This window comes from Antechinus flavipes, chromosome 1 (assembly GCF_016432865.1).
Source record: "Antechinus flavipes isolate AdamAnt ecotype Samford, QLD, Australia chromosome 1, AdamAnt_v2, whole genome shotgun sequence".
Lineage (NCBI taxonomy): Eukaryota > Metazoa > Chordata > Mammalia > Dasyuromorphia > Dasyuridae > Antechinus > Antechinus flavipes.
In genome coordinates, this window is record NC_067398.1 from 481,335,841 (window position 1) to 481,352,592 (window position 16,752).

A 16,752-nucleotide genomic window follows, 5' to 3' on the forward strand; every position below is an offset into this window, starting at 1 on the left:
ACAAGCTATTAACCAACTCCCTAAGAAAAAATCCCCAAGACCAGATGGATTTACATGTGAATTCTAACAAACATTTAAAGAACAATTAACTCCAATGCTAAATAAACTATTTGAAAAAATAGGGATTGAAGGAGTCCTACACGGAACTCCTTTTATGACACAGACATGGTACTGATACCTAAACCAGGTAGGCTGAAAACAGAGAAAGAAAATTATAGACCAATCTCCCTAATGAATATTGATGCCAAAATCTTAAATAAAATATTAGCAAAAAGATTATAGAAAATCATCCCCAGCATAATACATTATGACCAAGTAGGATTTATACCAGGAATACATGGCTGGTTCAACATTAGGAAAACTATTAGCATAATCAACTATATCAATAACCAACCAAACAAAAACCATATGATCATCTCAATAGATGCAGAAAAAGCATTTGATAAAATCCAACATCCATTCCTAATAAAAACACTTGAGAGTATAGGACTAAATGGAATGTTCCTTAAGATAGTCAGGAGCATATATTTAAAACCTTCAGTAAGCATCATATGCAATGGGGAAAAACTGGAACCTTTCCCAGTAAGATCTGGAGTGAAGCAAGGTTGGCCACTATCACCATTATTATTCAATATTGTATTAGAAACACTAGCCTCTGCAATAAGAGTCAAGAAAGAGATTAAAGGAATTAGAGTAGGCAATGAGGAAACCAAACTATCACTCTTTGCAGATGATATGATGGTATACCTAGAGAACCCCAGAGATTCTACTAAAAAGCTATTAGAAATAATTCATAATTTTAGCAAAGTAGCAGGATACAAAATAAATCCCCAGAAATCCTCAGCATTTTTATACATCACCAACAAAATCCAACAGCAAGAGATACAAAGAGAAATTCCATTCAGAATAACTGTTGATAGCATAAAATATTTGGGAATCTATCTACCAAAGGAAAGCCAGGAATTATATGAGCAAAATTACAAAAAAGTCTCCACACAAATAAAGTCAGACTTAAATAATTGGAAAAATATTAAGTGCTCTTGGATAGGCCGAGCAAATATAATAAAGATGACAATACTCCCTAAACCAATCTATTTATTTAGTGCTATACCAATCAGACTTCCAAGAAAATATTTTAATGATCTAGAAAAAAAACAACAAAATTCATATGGAACAATAAAAAGTTGAGAATCTCTAGGGAATTAATGAAAAAAAAAAAATCAAATGAAGGCAGCCTAGCTGTACCTGATCTAAAATTATATTATAAAGCAGCAGTCATCAAAACCATTTGGTATTGGATAAGAAACAGATTAGTTGATCAGTGGAATAGGTTAGGTTCACAAGACAGAATAGTCAACTATAGCAATCTAGTGTTTGACAAACCCAAAAATCCTAACTTTTGGGATAAGAATTCATTATTTGATAAAAACTGCTGGGATAACTGGAAATTAGTATGGCAGAAATTAGGCATGGACCCATACTTAACACTGTATACCAAGATAAGATCAAAATGGGTCCATGATTTAGGCATAAAGAATGAGATTATAAATAAATTAGAGGAACATAGGATAGTTTATCTCTCAGATTTGTGGAGGAGAAAGAAATTTGTGACCAAAGATGAACTAGAGACCATTATTGATCACAAAATAGAAAATTTCGATTATATCAAATTAAAAAGCCTTTGTACAAATAAAACTAATGCAAACAAGATTAGAAGGGAAGCAACAAACTGGGAAAACATCTTCACAGTTAAAGGTTCTGATAAAGGCCTTATTTCCAAAATATATAGAAATTGACTCAAATTTATAAGAAATCAAACCATTCTCCAATTGATAAATGATCAAAGGATATGAACAGACAATTTTCATATGATGAAAATGAAACTATTACCACTCATATGAAAGTGTTCCAAATCATTATTGATCAGAGATATGCAAATTAAGACAACTCTGAGATACCACTACACACCTGTCAGATTGGCTAAGATGACAGGAAAAAATAATGATGAATGTTGGAGGGGATGCAGGAAAACTGGGACACTGATGCATTGTTGGTGGAGTTGTGAACGAATCCAACCATTCTGGAGAGCAATCTGGAATTATGCTCAAAAAGTTATCAAATTGTGCATACCCTTTGATCCAGCAGTGTTTCTATTGGGCTTATATCCCAAAGAAATACTAAAGAAGGGAAAAGGGACCTGTATGTGCCAAAATGTTTGTGGCAGCCCTCTTTGTAGTGGCTAGAAACTGGAAAATGAATGGATGCCCATCAATTGGAGAATGGCTGGGTAAATTGTGGTATATGAATGTTATGGAATATTATTGTTCTGTAAGAAATGACCAGCAGGATGAATATAGAGAGGACTGGAGAGATTTACATGAACTGATGCTAAGTGAAATGAGCAGAACCAGGAGATCATTATACTCTTCAACAACGATACTGTATGAGGATGTATTCTGATGGAAGTGGATTTCTTTGACAAAGACACCTAACTCAGTTTCAATTGATAAATGATGGACAGAAGCAGCTACACCCAAAGAAAGAACATTGGGAAATGAATGTAAACCATTTGCATTTTTGTTTTTCTTCCCTTCTGAATCCAATTCTCCCTGTGCAACAAGAGAACTGTTCGGTTCTGCACATATATATTGTATCTATGACATACTGCAACATATTTAACATATATAGGACTGCTTACCATCTAGGGGAGGGAAGGGAAAAATCGGGAACAGAAGCAAGTGCAAGGGATAATGTTGTTAAAAATCACCCTGGCATGGGTTCTGTCGATAAAATGTTATAATAATAATAATAAAAGGCTTAGCTCTGGTGCCACTTCTAATAGAAAGTTTCTCTTTTTGTACCCAGTTAAAGTCCCTCCTTCCTCAAATTACCTAGAATTTATTTAATTGTGCACATTTTGTATCCAGGCTACTTTCAACTCCTCCATGGTAAGAAATAATTTGTTTTTAATCTTTGCACCTTGAATAGTATCTTATATATACTAGTGACTTAATAAATGTCTGTTCAATTGAACTATCTCATTTTTTAGCAAATTTAAGCACACAGATTGAGGAATAAAAAATGTGCCCAAATGAAGAACTCTGAAAGAATAAAATATAATAAGCCCTGGGCTGTGAAGGATATAAAAATGACTAGTATATAATCCCTGTTTTGGGAGGGTGAGAAGGTTTACTACTTTACTGAAATGAGATATAATCCCTTGGGCAAGGCAATTTTTTAAAAAGCCTAACTTTTATCTTAATAAATAAATGTGGCATTTTATATAATAAAGTAACATTACAGACATCACAGAGATAGATTTTTTTAATCTGAGCCAAATACTTTCATAATGAAGTAACATTTCAGACAACACAGGACATATGATTCTTTTAAGTTAATGTCAAGTTGCCAGACAACAGATTGGTCAGTAACATGTTTACATGTTGAATTTGAGTCAGCTTAATAGAGTGTAGGTTGTGCTAGTAGTTCTAGGGTCTGGCACTAGTGACAGTTTGATAAGATATAATATTATATTACAGAAGAAGCATATCAGAGTTATTGGGTTTTTGTCTCTTTGTCACATTAACTTCCAAATCATAATGTAACAATGACCATTATATGTTAACAAAAGCTATTTATTTTTTATATTTGCAAATTAAATATGTGAATAAAAACAAATACATAAAAAGTAATCAAATTGTTTGACTCACTGGGATCCCAAATAGGCCCAGTTTTTTAATAACATGCATCATCATATGTTTATGAAATTCATGGCAATTATCATAAACAATTAAAGTGTATTATATACAACATTAACAAAGTATATTCTATGATGATAGAGCATTGATTACAATTTTTTTCACTTAATAAACTATAAATAGGTATTCTATTATTAATCTCCACTCAATAGCCCACATGAGTCATGTTACTTTATTAAAATATCACTAAGACAAACATCATTTATTAAGCACCTACTATGTGTGAACTTTTCTCTCACTTCACTCTGAATTTCCTGCTCTGCCTAGTTTCATTCCATAAAACAAAGTCCTTCCCAGGTTAAGCTTATCACTTCTTATCACCAGGCTGCTAAACTCAAGCCTAGACTGATATCACATTCCTCAGACAGCCCTACCCTCTAACTGGAGGGCTGGAAGATGCCATATGTATTCCTCCTCCTTTCTAGAAGACTTTTTCTAGAAAGGACTTTTTCTCATCTCATCAGTCTGCCTCTGCTTCTATGCCTAGTTTCAGCTCTAAAGACACCCTATGTCTGGTGATGCCTTATGGTTACCCTCCCACTTTTCCTGCCTTTTTTTCTGTGTTGTCATCGCCCTCCCAACTAGACTGTAAACTCCTTGAAGGCAGGGATTATCTTTGTCTTAGTAATGGTACTTTCAATGCTTGGCACACAGCAGACTCTTAATAAGGAGATAAAAACAGTGTCTGCTACTAAGCATCCAGCTTAATGCACTATCAAGAATACAAAGGCATTTGGGGGCAGTTTGTTAGGGGATGGGGAAGGCTTTGTGTTTGTCTCAGGGAAATCACCAAGAGGAAGGACTAGGATAGACTTTCAGTAGAAGACTGGACTTTAATTGAGACTTGAAGAAAGCCAGGAGATGTAGATGAAGATTAGAAAGTATTCTAGGAATAGAGAATATAATAGTGAAAATGTTCAAAGTGGGAAGATGGAGGGTCTTCTGAGAGGAACAGCCAGGAAGCTAGTGCCACTGGATCACACAAGAATATGAAAGGGAATAAGGTATAAAAAGACTGGAAAGATTGGAAGGGGCCTGGATATAAAAGGCTCTCAAAGCCAAACAGAGGATTTTATATTTGAACCTGAAAATAAAAGGTGGCCACTGGAGTTGACTGAATGAAGTATAATACAGTCCCATCTGTGCTTTAGGAAGACCAATTTGAAAGCTGGTAGAAGACATAATGGGGAAGAAAGATAGGAAGCAGGGAGACAGATCACTGAAGTAGTCTGATAGTGAGATGATAAGGGCTGGCACTAAAGTAACTACAGGGAGTTACATAGGAGCCTTGTCATGAAGACAAAGGAGAAGGATCTGACAACTGAGTATGAGAAAGGAAAGAGTAAAGAATCATATACAACCCCTAGGTCATTAACGGAAGAGAGTGGCACCCTTGACAGTAAAAAGAAAGTGAGGGAGAGGATAGGGTTGGGGGCAAAAGTTAATGAGTTTTGTTTTGGACAAGTTGAGTTCAAGACTATCTATAAGACATCCAATTCAAGATGAGTAGTTATCAGCCATTGTTAGGAGGTGGTGAGGTTCCTGGCCCTGGAGTCAGGAAGATCTGAGTTCAAATTTGGCTTCAGACACTTGACACTCCTGTAGTTGTGTGTGTACCTGGGCAAGTTATTTAATCCAAACTGCCTCACAAAAACAAAACAAAACAAAAAAAAGACCCAAGGTCAGGAGAAAGAATAGAACTAGACAAACAGATATAAGAATTATTTGCATACAGATAATAGTTGAAACCATGGGAAAACTCTCATAGAGGGAGAAAAAAGGGAGCCCAGGACAGAGCCTTGAAGGCCACAGTTGGCTAGCATGACGTAGATGAAGATCCAACAAAGAAGAGAGCAAGATAAGTCCACCAATTAAGAGAAGAAACAGGCAAAGCAATATTATGAAAATACATTATCAAAGAGAAGATGACTGAAAATGTCAAAGACTGTGGAGAGGTAAAAAAAATGAAGATTGAGAAAAATTTATGAACTATAGAAATTAAGAGACCATTAATTGTTGGAATCCTAGTGTTAACTCAACTTGAAACAAGATGATAACTCAAGGGAAATGTTAGAATCCTAGTGTTAACTCAATGGAATTGATACAATGCTTGTGTTCACACCTTTAGAGAGAGCTCATATAAGCAAGAAGTATTTAAGTATTCAATGGAGTTCACACGTTTGGGAGATTTCAGGGTTTAGTATGAGATATCCAAATTTACAGCTCCCTTAATCCCTCCCTCGGAAGGAGTCAACCTTTAGGAGATCATATATATTGAAGCTCTTAGAGCTTCAACTTAGTTACTTCGGAACATTGTCAGGGGTTGCAGAGGAGCACTGATTGAGAGCCAGGAGCACTCTGGGAGATACAGAAGCCCACAAGCCCTCTCTTGAAGGCGCAACCAGATTCACTTCATCTCACACCACTGTGGTGGCTGGGCTCCTGAACTTCCCCCACTGAGACCAAGCTGGTCTGAAAGACTCTCCAGAAAGCTAGCAGAGCCCCAAGTGAAGGAGGCAAGAGAGATTCATTCCATTTTCCACCTGGCTGGCTGGAGGCTGAAGGACAAACCTTTGGATTTGGAGACATTCAGAGGGAGCTCTTGGAACCAAGCAGAAAGAAAGGCCACTAAGAAAAAGTAACCGGGATATTTTGGAAGGAGAAAATAAACATTTGCAATTTATCATCTGGCTATTTTGAGGTGATTATTACTTTCAACTGAAACTAAGGCTGCCTCCAGAAAACCTCCCCAAAAAACCTGCTTTCTTCCAAGAAAACCATTATTTTAAAGAAGAAAAACACCACAATTAATAATTTTGGAGAGTGCACTTTTAGATGAATGATGAGGTCAGAAGCCAGACTATATTGAATAAATTAGAGATTTGTTGCCTATAGAGCTGGCATTTGAGAGCATGATGGAAAGGTTAGATAACCTTAAAGGCAGTTATTTGAGAGGGTGGAAATTAAGACAGTGTAGGATAGAGAATGAGGTTAAACAATGTCAAATGGCACTCATAATTATTGGGTGGGTTTGATGGGATGGAAGTATGTTAGTCATTGAGAAATTTAATCAAGTTGATCATTGTCCACTGGATTATGCCCTTGGGTAGAATGATCAGAGGGCTTCAAGCACTTAAGTATGGCTGAAAAGTAAAGGAAGATAAACAGACAGGAGAGTACTAAGGCAGATTTAGTCCTGTGAAGCTGCAGATGACTAAAAAGAATGCTTGGAAAAGAAATACACAGGCAATGTAAGTCCAAGGAAATCAGAGGTCAATAAAAAGAGTGCCTGCCGGAGCATAGTTCTATATGTTGTTCACATATTTTGACATGTGGCAGATTTGGAGATAAAAGGCTGAGTTCAAATCCCAGCTCTCCTACTTAAGAGGCATAACTGTATGTCTTTTTGGTCAAATTAGTCACTTAAGCTACCAGGCTCACAATTCATCTGTAAAAGAAGTTTGAAATGGATAGCTTATAAAGCCCCTCACTTTCCTCCAAAATTATGCTGAAGAAGAAATACTACAGAACCACTGATGTAACCTTACCTGTTTAAGAGCTTTTTTGGTGTGTTGCTGGAAGGAAGACACTAACTTGTTTTGCACTGCTGTATTTGTAAGGTTTGAGTCCCGGTTGGAAGATGATTCTTCAGATACTTGTCTTGTACAAACTAAAAAAATAAGTAAGAAATGTGATTATAAATGGTTATTTCCTTTTAAGTTTCATTTAGAATTACCAATTTCTTTCTAGTAGAAAAAGTTTTTTTTTTTTTTTTTTTGTTTTTTTAAATAGCCTTTTATTTACAAAACATATGCATGGATAATTTTTCAACACTGACCCTTGCAAATTTTCCCCTCCTTCCCCCCATCCTCTCCCCTAGATGCAGGTAGTCCAATACATGTTAAATGTGTTAAATCCAATATATGTATACATATTTATAGTTCTCTTGCTGCACAAGAAAAATCGGATCTAGGGAAAAAAAATGAGAAGGAAAACAAAAATGCAAGCAAACAGTAACAGAAAGAGTGAAAATCCTATGTTGTGGTCCACACTCAGTTCCCATAGTCCTCTCTCTGGGTATAGCTGGCTCTCTTCAGTACTGAACAACTGGAAATGGTTTGAATCATCTCAACTTTGAAGAGAGCCACATCTATTAGAATTGATTATCGTATAGTGTTGTTGTTGAAGTGTATAATGATTTCCTGGTTCTGCTCATTTCTACATGTACTCTATAGAACTCTCTGAAACTGTTGGTCATTTCTTATAGAACAATAATATTCTATAACATTTATAAACCATAATTTATTCAGCCATTCTCCAATTGATGGGGATCCATTCAGTTTGCAGTTTGTAGCCACTACAAAAAGGCAGCCACAAACATTTTTGCACATATGGGTGTGCCTTTCCCTCTTTTAAGATTTCTTTGGGATATAAGCCCAGTAATAACACTGTTGGGTCAAAGGATGTTTACAGTTTGATAACTTTTTCAGCATAGTTCCAAATTGCTCTTCAGAATGGTTGGATCCATTCACAGTTCTACCAACATTGTATCAGTGTTCCAGGAAAAAAAGCCTCGTCATATGTAAACAATACAACAGTCCATCTGAAACAAGCCTTAAGAAATTTAACTATTTTAAATCTCTCATCCCACAGGCTAAAAATACTACCAACAGCCAAAAAAAAAAAAAAAAAAAAACCACACATACACACAACCAAAATTATTCCTTCATTTATGTGGCTATACATAGAGTTTTATTTATACAGTAGATTATGACCTCAACAATCTATCTGCAGCTGAAACAAAAAAGTATGAAAATTAGAATGTGGTCTTTTAAAGTGTGAAGAAATTGGTCCTTTTCAGACTATCATAAAGTTTTTCCCTTTCCTTGAATTAGAGAAACTTACTTTTCCCCTCTAATATTGCTAAATAGGAAAGGTAGGATAAAGAAGCTTTCTTTGAATAAAGTCCAAAATTATAAACATAAATCTTTGTGGCTACCTCTCTCCACTGTTCATAAGATTGTCTGGCTAAATTAAAATATCTACTTCTTTGTGTCACATGTGATTGGGATGGGAGTGAGGATGGTAAGAAAACACTAAGGTGTTATGGTTCAAATGTTATATTCAGGTCTATCAGCAATGGTGACAATAATAGCATCTATATAGTGTCTTAAGTTTATCTCATTTAATCCTCAGAACAAACCTAAGAGAAAATTGCTATTATCCATTTTATAGACAGTCAGCCAATAAACATTAATTAACTGCCAACTCTGCAGTTAATTGGCTCCAACTTTGAGCCAAGCACTAGCACTATGCTAGCACTAGGGATACAATAAAGGTAAAAGGTAGTCCCTTACAGTCTAATGAAGAGACAACATGAAAACAATTAGTTATAAATGAAAAACAGACAGACACAGAATAAATTGGAAATAATCAAAAGAGGGAAAGTACTAGAATTAAGGGAGATCAGGAAAGATTTCTTTATACAAAGTGGGTTTTTAGCTAGAACTTAAAGGAAACCAAGGAAGCCAAGAGGTAAAGATAAGGAGATAACTTATTCCCAGAATGGGGGAACAGCAAATGAAAATGCCTATAATTGGGAGAGAGAAAATATTTTGTTTGAAGAATAGCAAAGATCAATGTCATGAGGAATTGAAGGAGAGAAGGTTAGCATAAGAAGATTATGAGAATGAGGAAATTGAGGCTGATTTAATCAAGGTCTGCAAAACTGGTAAATGTTAGTATTCTAAGTAAGTTCTTTCAAAGATCAATTCAATTTCAATATGAAGCTACCTTCATGCCCTATATGCTTTTCCTTCACCTCCATAAAATTATTTAAATTTATTCTGCTAATATTTTGTAAATACTTGATTAAGTGCCATGTTTGTTCTCCCATCCTTTCTGACCTCTCATGCTTCAGACAGTATTTATTCATGGCTCTTCTCTCATAGATATTCTCTTTTTACAAGATTTTCATTGACACTGGTTTGTCCTGCTTCTCTTTCTATTTGTCTTGACTGCTTGTTAGGATCCTTTGCTGGTTTTTATCTAGGTTATGTCACTTGTATGTATTCCAAGTTTGTATCTCATTTGATTATATCATGGGCTCCCAGAGGGTTAAACCATCATCTCTATGAACATCACCCACATAGCTAGAGATAGCATAGTGAGAGCTAACAACTCCTTAACTCCAATTTTCCATTATCAACTAACGTTTGAATGCCTCAAAATGGATATCCTATAGGAATTTCAAAGTCAACATATCCAAAATAGAATTTCCTCCTAAATTTCCCTGCTTCACAATTTTCCTATCACTATAAATGGAACTAGACACCCAAATCTGCATCTTGGTGTCTTTCTCAATTCCTCACTTGCATTCTCCTGATATGTTATAAGATCTTGTCACTTCTGTCTTTATTATTTTTAAACAATCTTTGCTATGTTATTATACATCTTTCCTACATATCCCCTCTCCATTTACAGAGCCCTCCATTCTAAGAAAGGACCTCATCACCTCTCACAAGGATCAGTGCAACAGCATTCTATCTCATCTCTCTGCTTCATTTTTCCCTCAACTAAACTGTCAAATGTAGACAGGGAACAAGCATTTATTAAGCACTTATAAGTCAGGCACTATACTAGACATTAGAAATACAAGTACAAGCAAAAAGAAAAAAATAGTCTCTGTCTTCAAAAAACTTGCATTCTGATGACAGAAAATTTTAAAATAAAAGGGAAGGAGAGAAGTTAACTTTCGGAAGTATAGTGGATATGTACAGGTAATTTTCTGATGAAGAAATCAAAACAATTTACAATTATATGAAAAAATGCTCTAAATCATTATTGATTAGAGAAATGTAAATTCAAACAACAAGGAGATACCAGCCTGGCTAAACAACAAAAGTAAACTAATGTTGGCAGGGACGTGGAAAAAATGCAACACTAAGTAAATGGTGTTGGAATGACAAAATAATCCAACCATTTTAGAAAGCAATATGGAATTATGTCAAAAGCATTATTAAATTCTCTATACTTTAGTACCACTACTTGTTTTATATCCAAAGATGATTAAAAGGGGGAAAAAAAAAAAACAACCTATGTGTTCTAAAAATGTTTATATCAGCTCACTTTATGGTGGCAAAAAATTGAAAAATGCAGATATGATAATTGAACAGCTGAAAAAATCACGGTATATGATTGTGATGGAATACTAATATGCTCCAAAAAATGAGGAACTTGAAGACGGCATCAAGATGACAAAGTAAAAACAGGAACTTGCCAATCTCTCCCCCAAACTACTCCAAACTTCTTTAAATAATGACTCTAAGTAAATTTTAAAGCATCAAAACATCCAAAAAGATAAAGTAGGACATTTTCCAGCCAAAGACAACTTAGAAGGTAAACAGAAAAGGTCTGTGACCACAGGATGAGGGTATAGCATACAGCTCCAGTGCAAGCTGTGCCAGTGCAGCATCAGCCCTAGTCCCAGACCAGGCTCCACACCAGTAAAACAGGAACCAGTCTTTTTTTTTTTTCCTATTTTATTTTATTTAATAATAACTTTGTATTGACAGAATCCATGCCAGGGTAATTTGTTTTACAACATTATCCCTTGCACTCATTTCTGTTCCGATTTTTCCCCTCCCTCCCTCCACCCCCTCCCCTAGATGGCAAGCAGTCCTATATATGTTAGATATGTTGCAGTATATCCTAGATATAATATATGTTTGCAGAACCGAGCAGTTCTCTTGTTGCACAGGGAGAATTGGATTCAGAAGGTAAAAATAACCCGGGAAGAAAAACAAAAATGCAGATAGTTCACATTCGTTTCCCAGTGTTCTTTCTTTGGGTATAGCAAGCAGGAACCAGTCTTATAGACTTCTGAATCAATGGCTTTATTGTCTCTGGAATGAGATACCAAAGAGGACATAGAATGTCAACAGAAAAGGTCTGTGGCAACTCTGTGAGAGGGCAGCTGAAAATTTCAGTGGTGGCTGTCCCAGCGCCAGCAAAAAAGGACTCTATTGCTTTAGCAAACTAGTTGTACAGCTACAGTGGAGCAGACTTCTAATAGCTTCAGGATAGAAAAGAGGGCTTATAGTCAGATCCATAGAAGGATTTCTGAAAATAGCTGCACCAAACCCCTGAAGTTTGGAATACTGCACCCTCCACCTTGGAAACAGAGGCCTACTTTAACAGAGCTAAAAAGCAAAATAATAGGCTAGGAAAATGAGGAAACAGCAGGAAAAGATTCTGATCACTGAAAGTTACTAGGCTGACAAGGAAGATCAAAACACACACTTAGAAGAAGATAACAAAGTCAAAACTCCTACATCCATCCAAAGCTTCCAAGAAAAATAAGATTTGAAACTCAGGTTATGGGAAAGTTCAAAAGGGATTCTGAAAATTAAGTAAGGAAGATAGAGGAAAATTTAAGAAAAGAATTGAGAGTGATGCAAAAGGAAATAAAAATAAAAAAAACTAATGACGATAATAAAGACTTAAAAAGCAAAATTGGCCAAATGGGAAAGGAGGTACAAAAACCCAGTGAGGAAAATAATTCCTTAAAAATTAGAATTGAGCAAATGGAAGCTAATGACTTTATGAGAGATCAAGATGCAATAAAACAAAACCAGAAAAAAAATGTGAAGTATCTCATAGGAAAAACTGACCAGAAAATAGACCAAGAAAAGACAATTTTTAAATTATTGGTCTTTCTGAAAGTCATGACAAAAAAAAACTCAATAAGGTCCATTATTTCCTCAATGTTTTCAAGACCAAATACATATATAGAAATTCTATGTTTGGCATATCAAGGACTTCACAAACTTGCTCCTTTCTATTTTTTCAGTATTTTTAAAAATCTATATACTCATGCATCCTTGCAAACCCTAGCACATGACACTTTATTTCCTTTCTTTTTTTAAAAAATAAATCTACCCTGTATTTATAATGCTCTGCCCTCCTTATCTTCACACAGAAGTGTGTATTTAAAAAGCTTACCTTTTAAAGGAAGGTCTCCCTGTTCTTCCTCCTTCCATCCTCACTCTCTCTCAATGCATTTCCTCTAAGATTGCTTTCCATATAGGGAAATTTGTATGTACCTGATTGATGTCATATCTCCTCCATTAAAATGTGAATTTTATGACAGTAAGACCATGTTTTTAACTTTCTTTGTATGCCTGCTACTTAGCAGTGTCTAGTATATAATAAACATTCAATAGATGCTTGCTTAATGAGTTTAATAAAATGCTAGCAAAGAGTAGTGACAATCCTAATTTTTATTTCCCAATCCCTCCTTGAGCAAGTCTTAACCTATCTGAGTTTCACTTTCATCAAAAAATTGTAAAGGCCTGCCCTAAGGCCAATACTAGGCTAGGGTACTAGCAATGCAAAATAAATAAGTAAATAAATAAACAAACAAATAAATAAATAAAAATTAAGGTCTTTGACTAAAAAATAAAAAAAAATAAAGTCTTTGACTTGCTATGTAGATGATCTCTAAAATCTCTTGCAATTCTCAACCCAATTATGAATTATCATCAACATCTATCCCAAAAGTGAAAGCAGGAAATTATATATCCTTGATCTTAAACACAAATAAATTCATGTATAAATGTGTGTCTAAAGTAAACGATATGCAGACTGCTGTGAAAGAAAGCCCCATAAACTGAATCTTTAGATACAGACAATCCACAACAACTTTTAATGTATTTGTAAATATCAAATCCCATTACATATCCCATGAGTCCCTATATAAAAATTCTGAATAGCTTATTCTGAAAAGCACTTGTAGACTGAGTTAATGGGCTGTATTTGTTCAAAGAAAGATTCTAGAGTTCTGACAAAACTATTTTTATTTTTTCTCATTCTTGAAACTGTTTTAGTAATATATGTAATAATGAAGAAAAAAATTGAGTTCATTTTAACAACTGCTTTTAGATAAATAAATAAATACTTTAGGAAACTTAGAACTAGTCCTAATAATGATAGCCGAGTGAAAATAATGCTTTAAAAAGGAGAAAAAGGTAGTGAAAAGGAAAATACAGAGGGAGAAATCCCTTCTATTTAAGAACTACTGTGAAAACCCAAACACACAAAAGGAAGAACATGCATATTTATGTTATTTTATCTATAAATGCTTCCACATGCCATAGAATGTTTCTACCATACATGTTCCTAAATAAACACAAAGGACAATAAGATGATAACAGCAAGAGAAAAAAATTAAGATACTTTTGGAGAACATGATGGCCCCAAAAGGCAATCCAGAAACCACCATTTCAAACTGTTGAATTTAAACTCACACTGTGATGTAAAGCAATTGTCCTGGGAATTTAATTTTTGTTCTTTCAATAATAACTAGGATTTATGTGGGAAACCTAGGTCTGAAGCCAAAGTTGCAGATAGAGCTGGTAAACTAGTGAACAGGAAAATAGCATGTAAAGACTTCAGATACTGGTAGACCTGCTCCAACATTCACCTGAGGTTCAGCACTTCTGTGTGGATTCTTTTAAATTCCTTTAACTTCATCTTTATATATTTTCTGAAGGAAAATATTCATAATTAAATTAATACACTTAAAAATAGCCTTTTAAAACTGACATTAAAGATTGACTTCCTATTTTTAAGATAACAAGAGAAAATATGCTTATCATACCTGAGTTATTATTTATTATTAACATTCAATGGCTAAGTTAACGTTTACAGATGATCAAAACACTTTACAATCTTTTGCCTATTTTTAGAATTAATTTTTTTAAGAGTAGCTTTCTTCTTTTCCAGCAAGGAAATACAGAGGCTATTAAAAGGCCCTTTTCACCTATCTGTTTAGAACAAGAGTTTCTTGACCGAAATGACTTAGGCAACTTGGTCCCCTTTTTTATTTTTCATTTATTTATTTATGTATTTTAATACACATTGCTTTATGAATAATGTTGGGAGAGAAAAAAACCAGAACAGAAGGAAAAAAAAAAAAAACTCATGGGAGAAAGGAAAAAAAAAAAAAACAGAAAATAGAAGTTAACATAGCATATGTTAATTTACATTCAATTTCCATTGTTCTTTTTCTAGATGGTGTAAAGGGCTGAAACTCTGAGTTGATGCACTGAGGTTGGACAACCAAGCACTTAAGGCTAACTACTGATTGGACAATACTTATTAGCATTTGCTTGAAAAACACTATTTTGTGTTGGTTCAATCTTTTGGTATATACAGAGAATTTTGGAAAGGATTAGGAGGTGGAGTAAGACAAGCCAAAGTCACTTTGGTGGGAGAGGTGGAAAAGGAAGGTTGTGGAGATCTTGTGTCCATTCCAATTTACTTCTACCCCTAAAGACCAAGAATAAAGACCAAGAACTTTTGCTTATCCTGACTCTGGCTGATACTAAGGTACCTGGGGAGCTAACTCAGTCTTCACAGGATGGCATTATCTATCCAAAGTATATTGGATTGTTTTGACTCACTAAACCACTAAGAAGAACAAAGTCTTTTATAGTTGATCATGGCACATTCTTGCTATTATTATGTACAATGTATTCTTGGTACTTCTTGTTTTGTTCAGTATCAGTTCATGTAAATCTTTCCAGGCCTTTCTCAAATAAGATTGTTCATCACTTTTTATAAAACAATAATATTCCATCACCACAACTTGTTCAGCCATTCCCAATTGATGGGTATCTACCCATTTTCCAATTCTTTGCCACCACAAAAAGAGCTGCTACAAACAGTTTTAGACAAATGAGTCCTTTTCCCTCCTTGATGATTTCCTTGGGATACAGGCCCAGTAGTTGCATTGCTGGATCAAAGGATAAGCACAGTTTGATAGCCCTTTGGGCATAATTCCAAACTACCAGAACGATTGGATCATTTCACACCTCCACCAACAATGCATCAGCATCCCAATTTTCCTACATCTCCTCCCAACATTTATAATTATCTTTTCCTATTATTTTAGCCAATCTGAGAATTGTGTGGTGGTACCTCTGAGTTGTTTTAATTTGCATTTCTCTAATAAATAGTGATTTAGGGCATTTTTACATATGACTGTAAAGGACTTTAATTTCATTATCTGAAAATTGTTCATGTCCTTTGACCATTCATCAATTGCGGAATGACTTGTATGCTAATAAAGTTGACACAGTTCTTTATATGTTAGAAACGAAACTTTTATCAGAATTACTGGAAGTAAAATTTTTTCAGCTTTGTATTTCCTTTTTAATCTTTGTTCTCTTGGGATATTTTGTGCTCATCCTCTCTCTTCTTTCTCTCTAATAAAATAGGTCTTTTGTGCCTCTTCATGTGATTTAATTTACCCCATTTTACTTCCCCTTTCATTCTTCTATACAATGCTTTTTCTATTTTCTTCATGTCTTTTTCTTTAATATCATATTGGAGTCAATTTATACCCACAACCTGTGCATGTATATCCTCTCTAACTGCTCTTAAAAAAGATAGTTACAAGTATCATTTTTCCACGTGGTGATATATAGTTTAACTTTTGAATAATGGTGGTTTTTTTTCATTTCCTGTTTACTTGTTTATGCTTCTCTTGAGTCCTGTGTTTGTAGATCCTCTTCCCCTAAAAGATGATGCTTAAGTGTTAATGGGTCATTGATTCTTGGTTGTAATTCCAAGTCCTTTGCATTTCAGGCTCTCTAATTCTGTATTGCAGATGCTGCCTAATTCTGAGTAATCCTGTGACTCCTGAAGATTTGAACCTTTTTTTTTTTCTGGGATTTTGCAGTTTTTTGGGTTTTTTTTTTTAATCGTGGGGTATTGTTCTTGAGTTTTCCAACAATGTTTCTTGAGGTTTTTCGTGTAAAATCTCTTTCCAGAGGTGATTGATGGATTCTTTCAATGACTATTTTTTCCTCTGGTTCCAATATATCAGGGGAGTTTTCCTTGATGATCTCTTGAAGAATGCTATCTAGAATCTTTTTTGGTCATGGCTTTCAAGTAGTCCATCAATTTTTAAATTGTCTCTCCTGGATCT

At 34.8% G+C, this 16,752-nt stretch overlaps 1 protein-coding gene across 1 annotated transcript in view; it reads right to left on the reverse strand.

The window, feature by feature from the left end:
• Window positions 1-16,752, reverse strand: part of ASXL3 (ASXL transcriptional regulator 3) — a 215,859-nt gene that overhangs the window by 108,015 nt on the left and 91,092 nt on the right. The window contains 1 exon segment of the mRNA XM_051970269.1: window positions 7,307-7,428. Coding sequence (XP_051826229.1) covers window positions 7,307-7,428 — 122 coding nt within the window.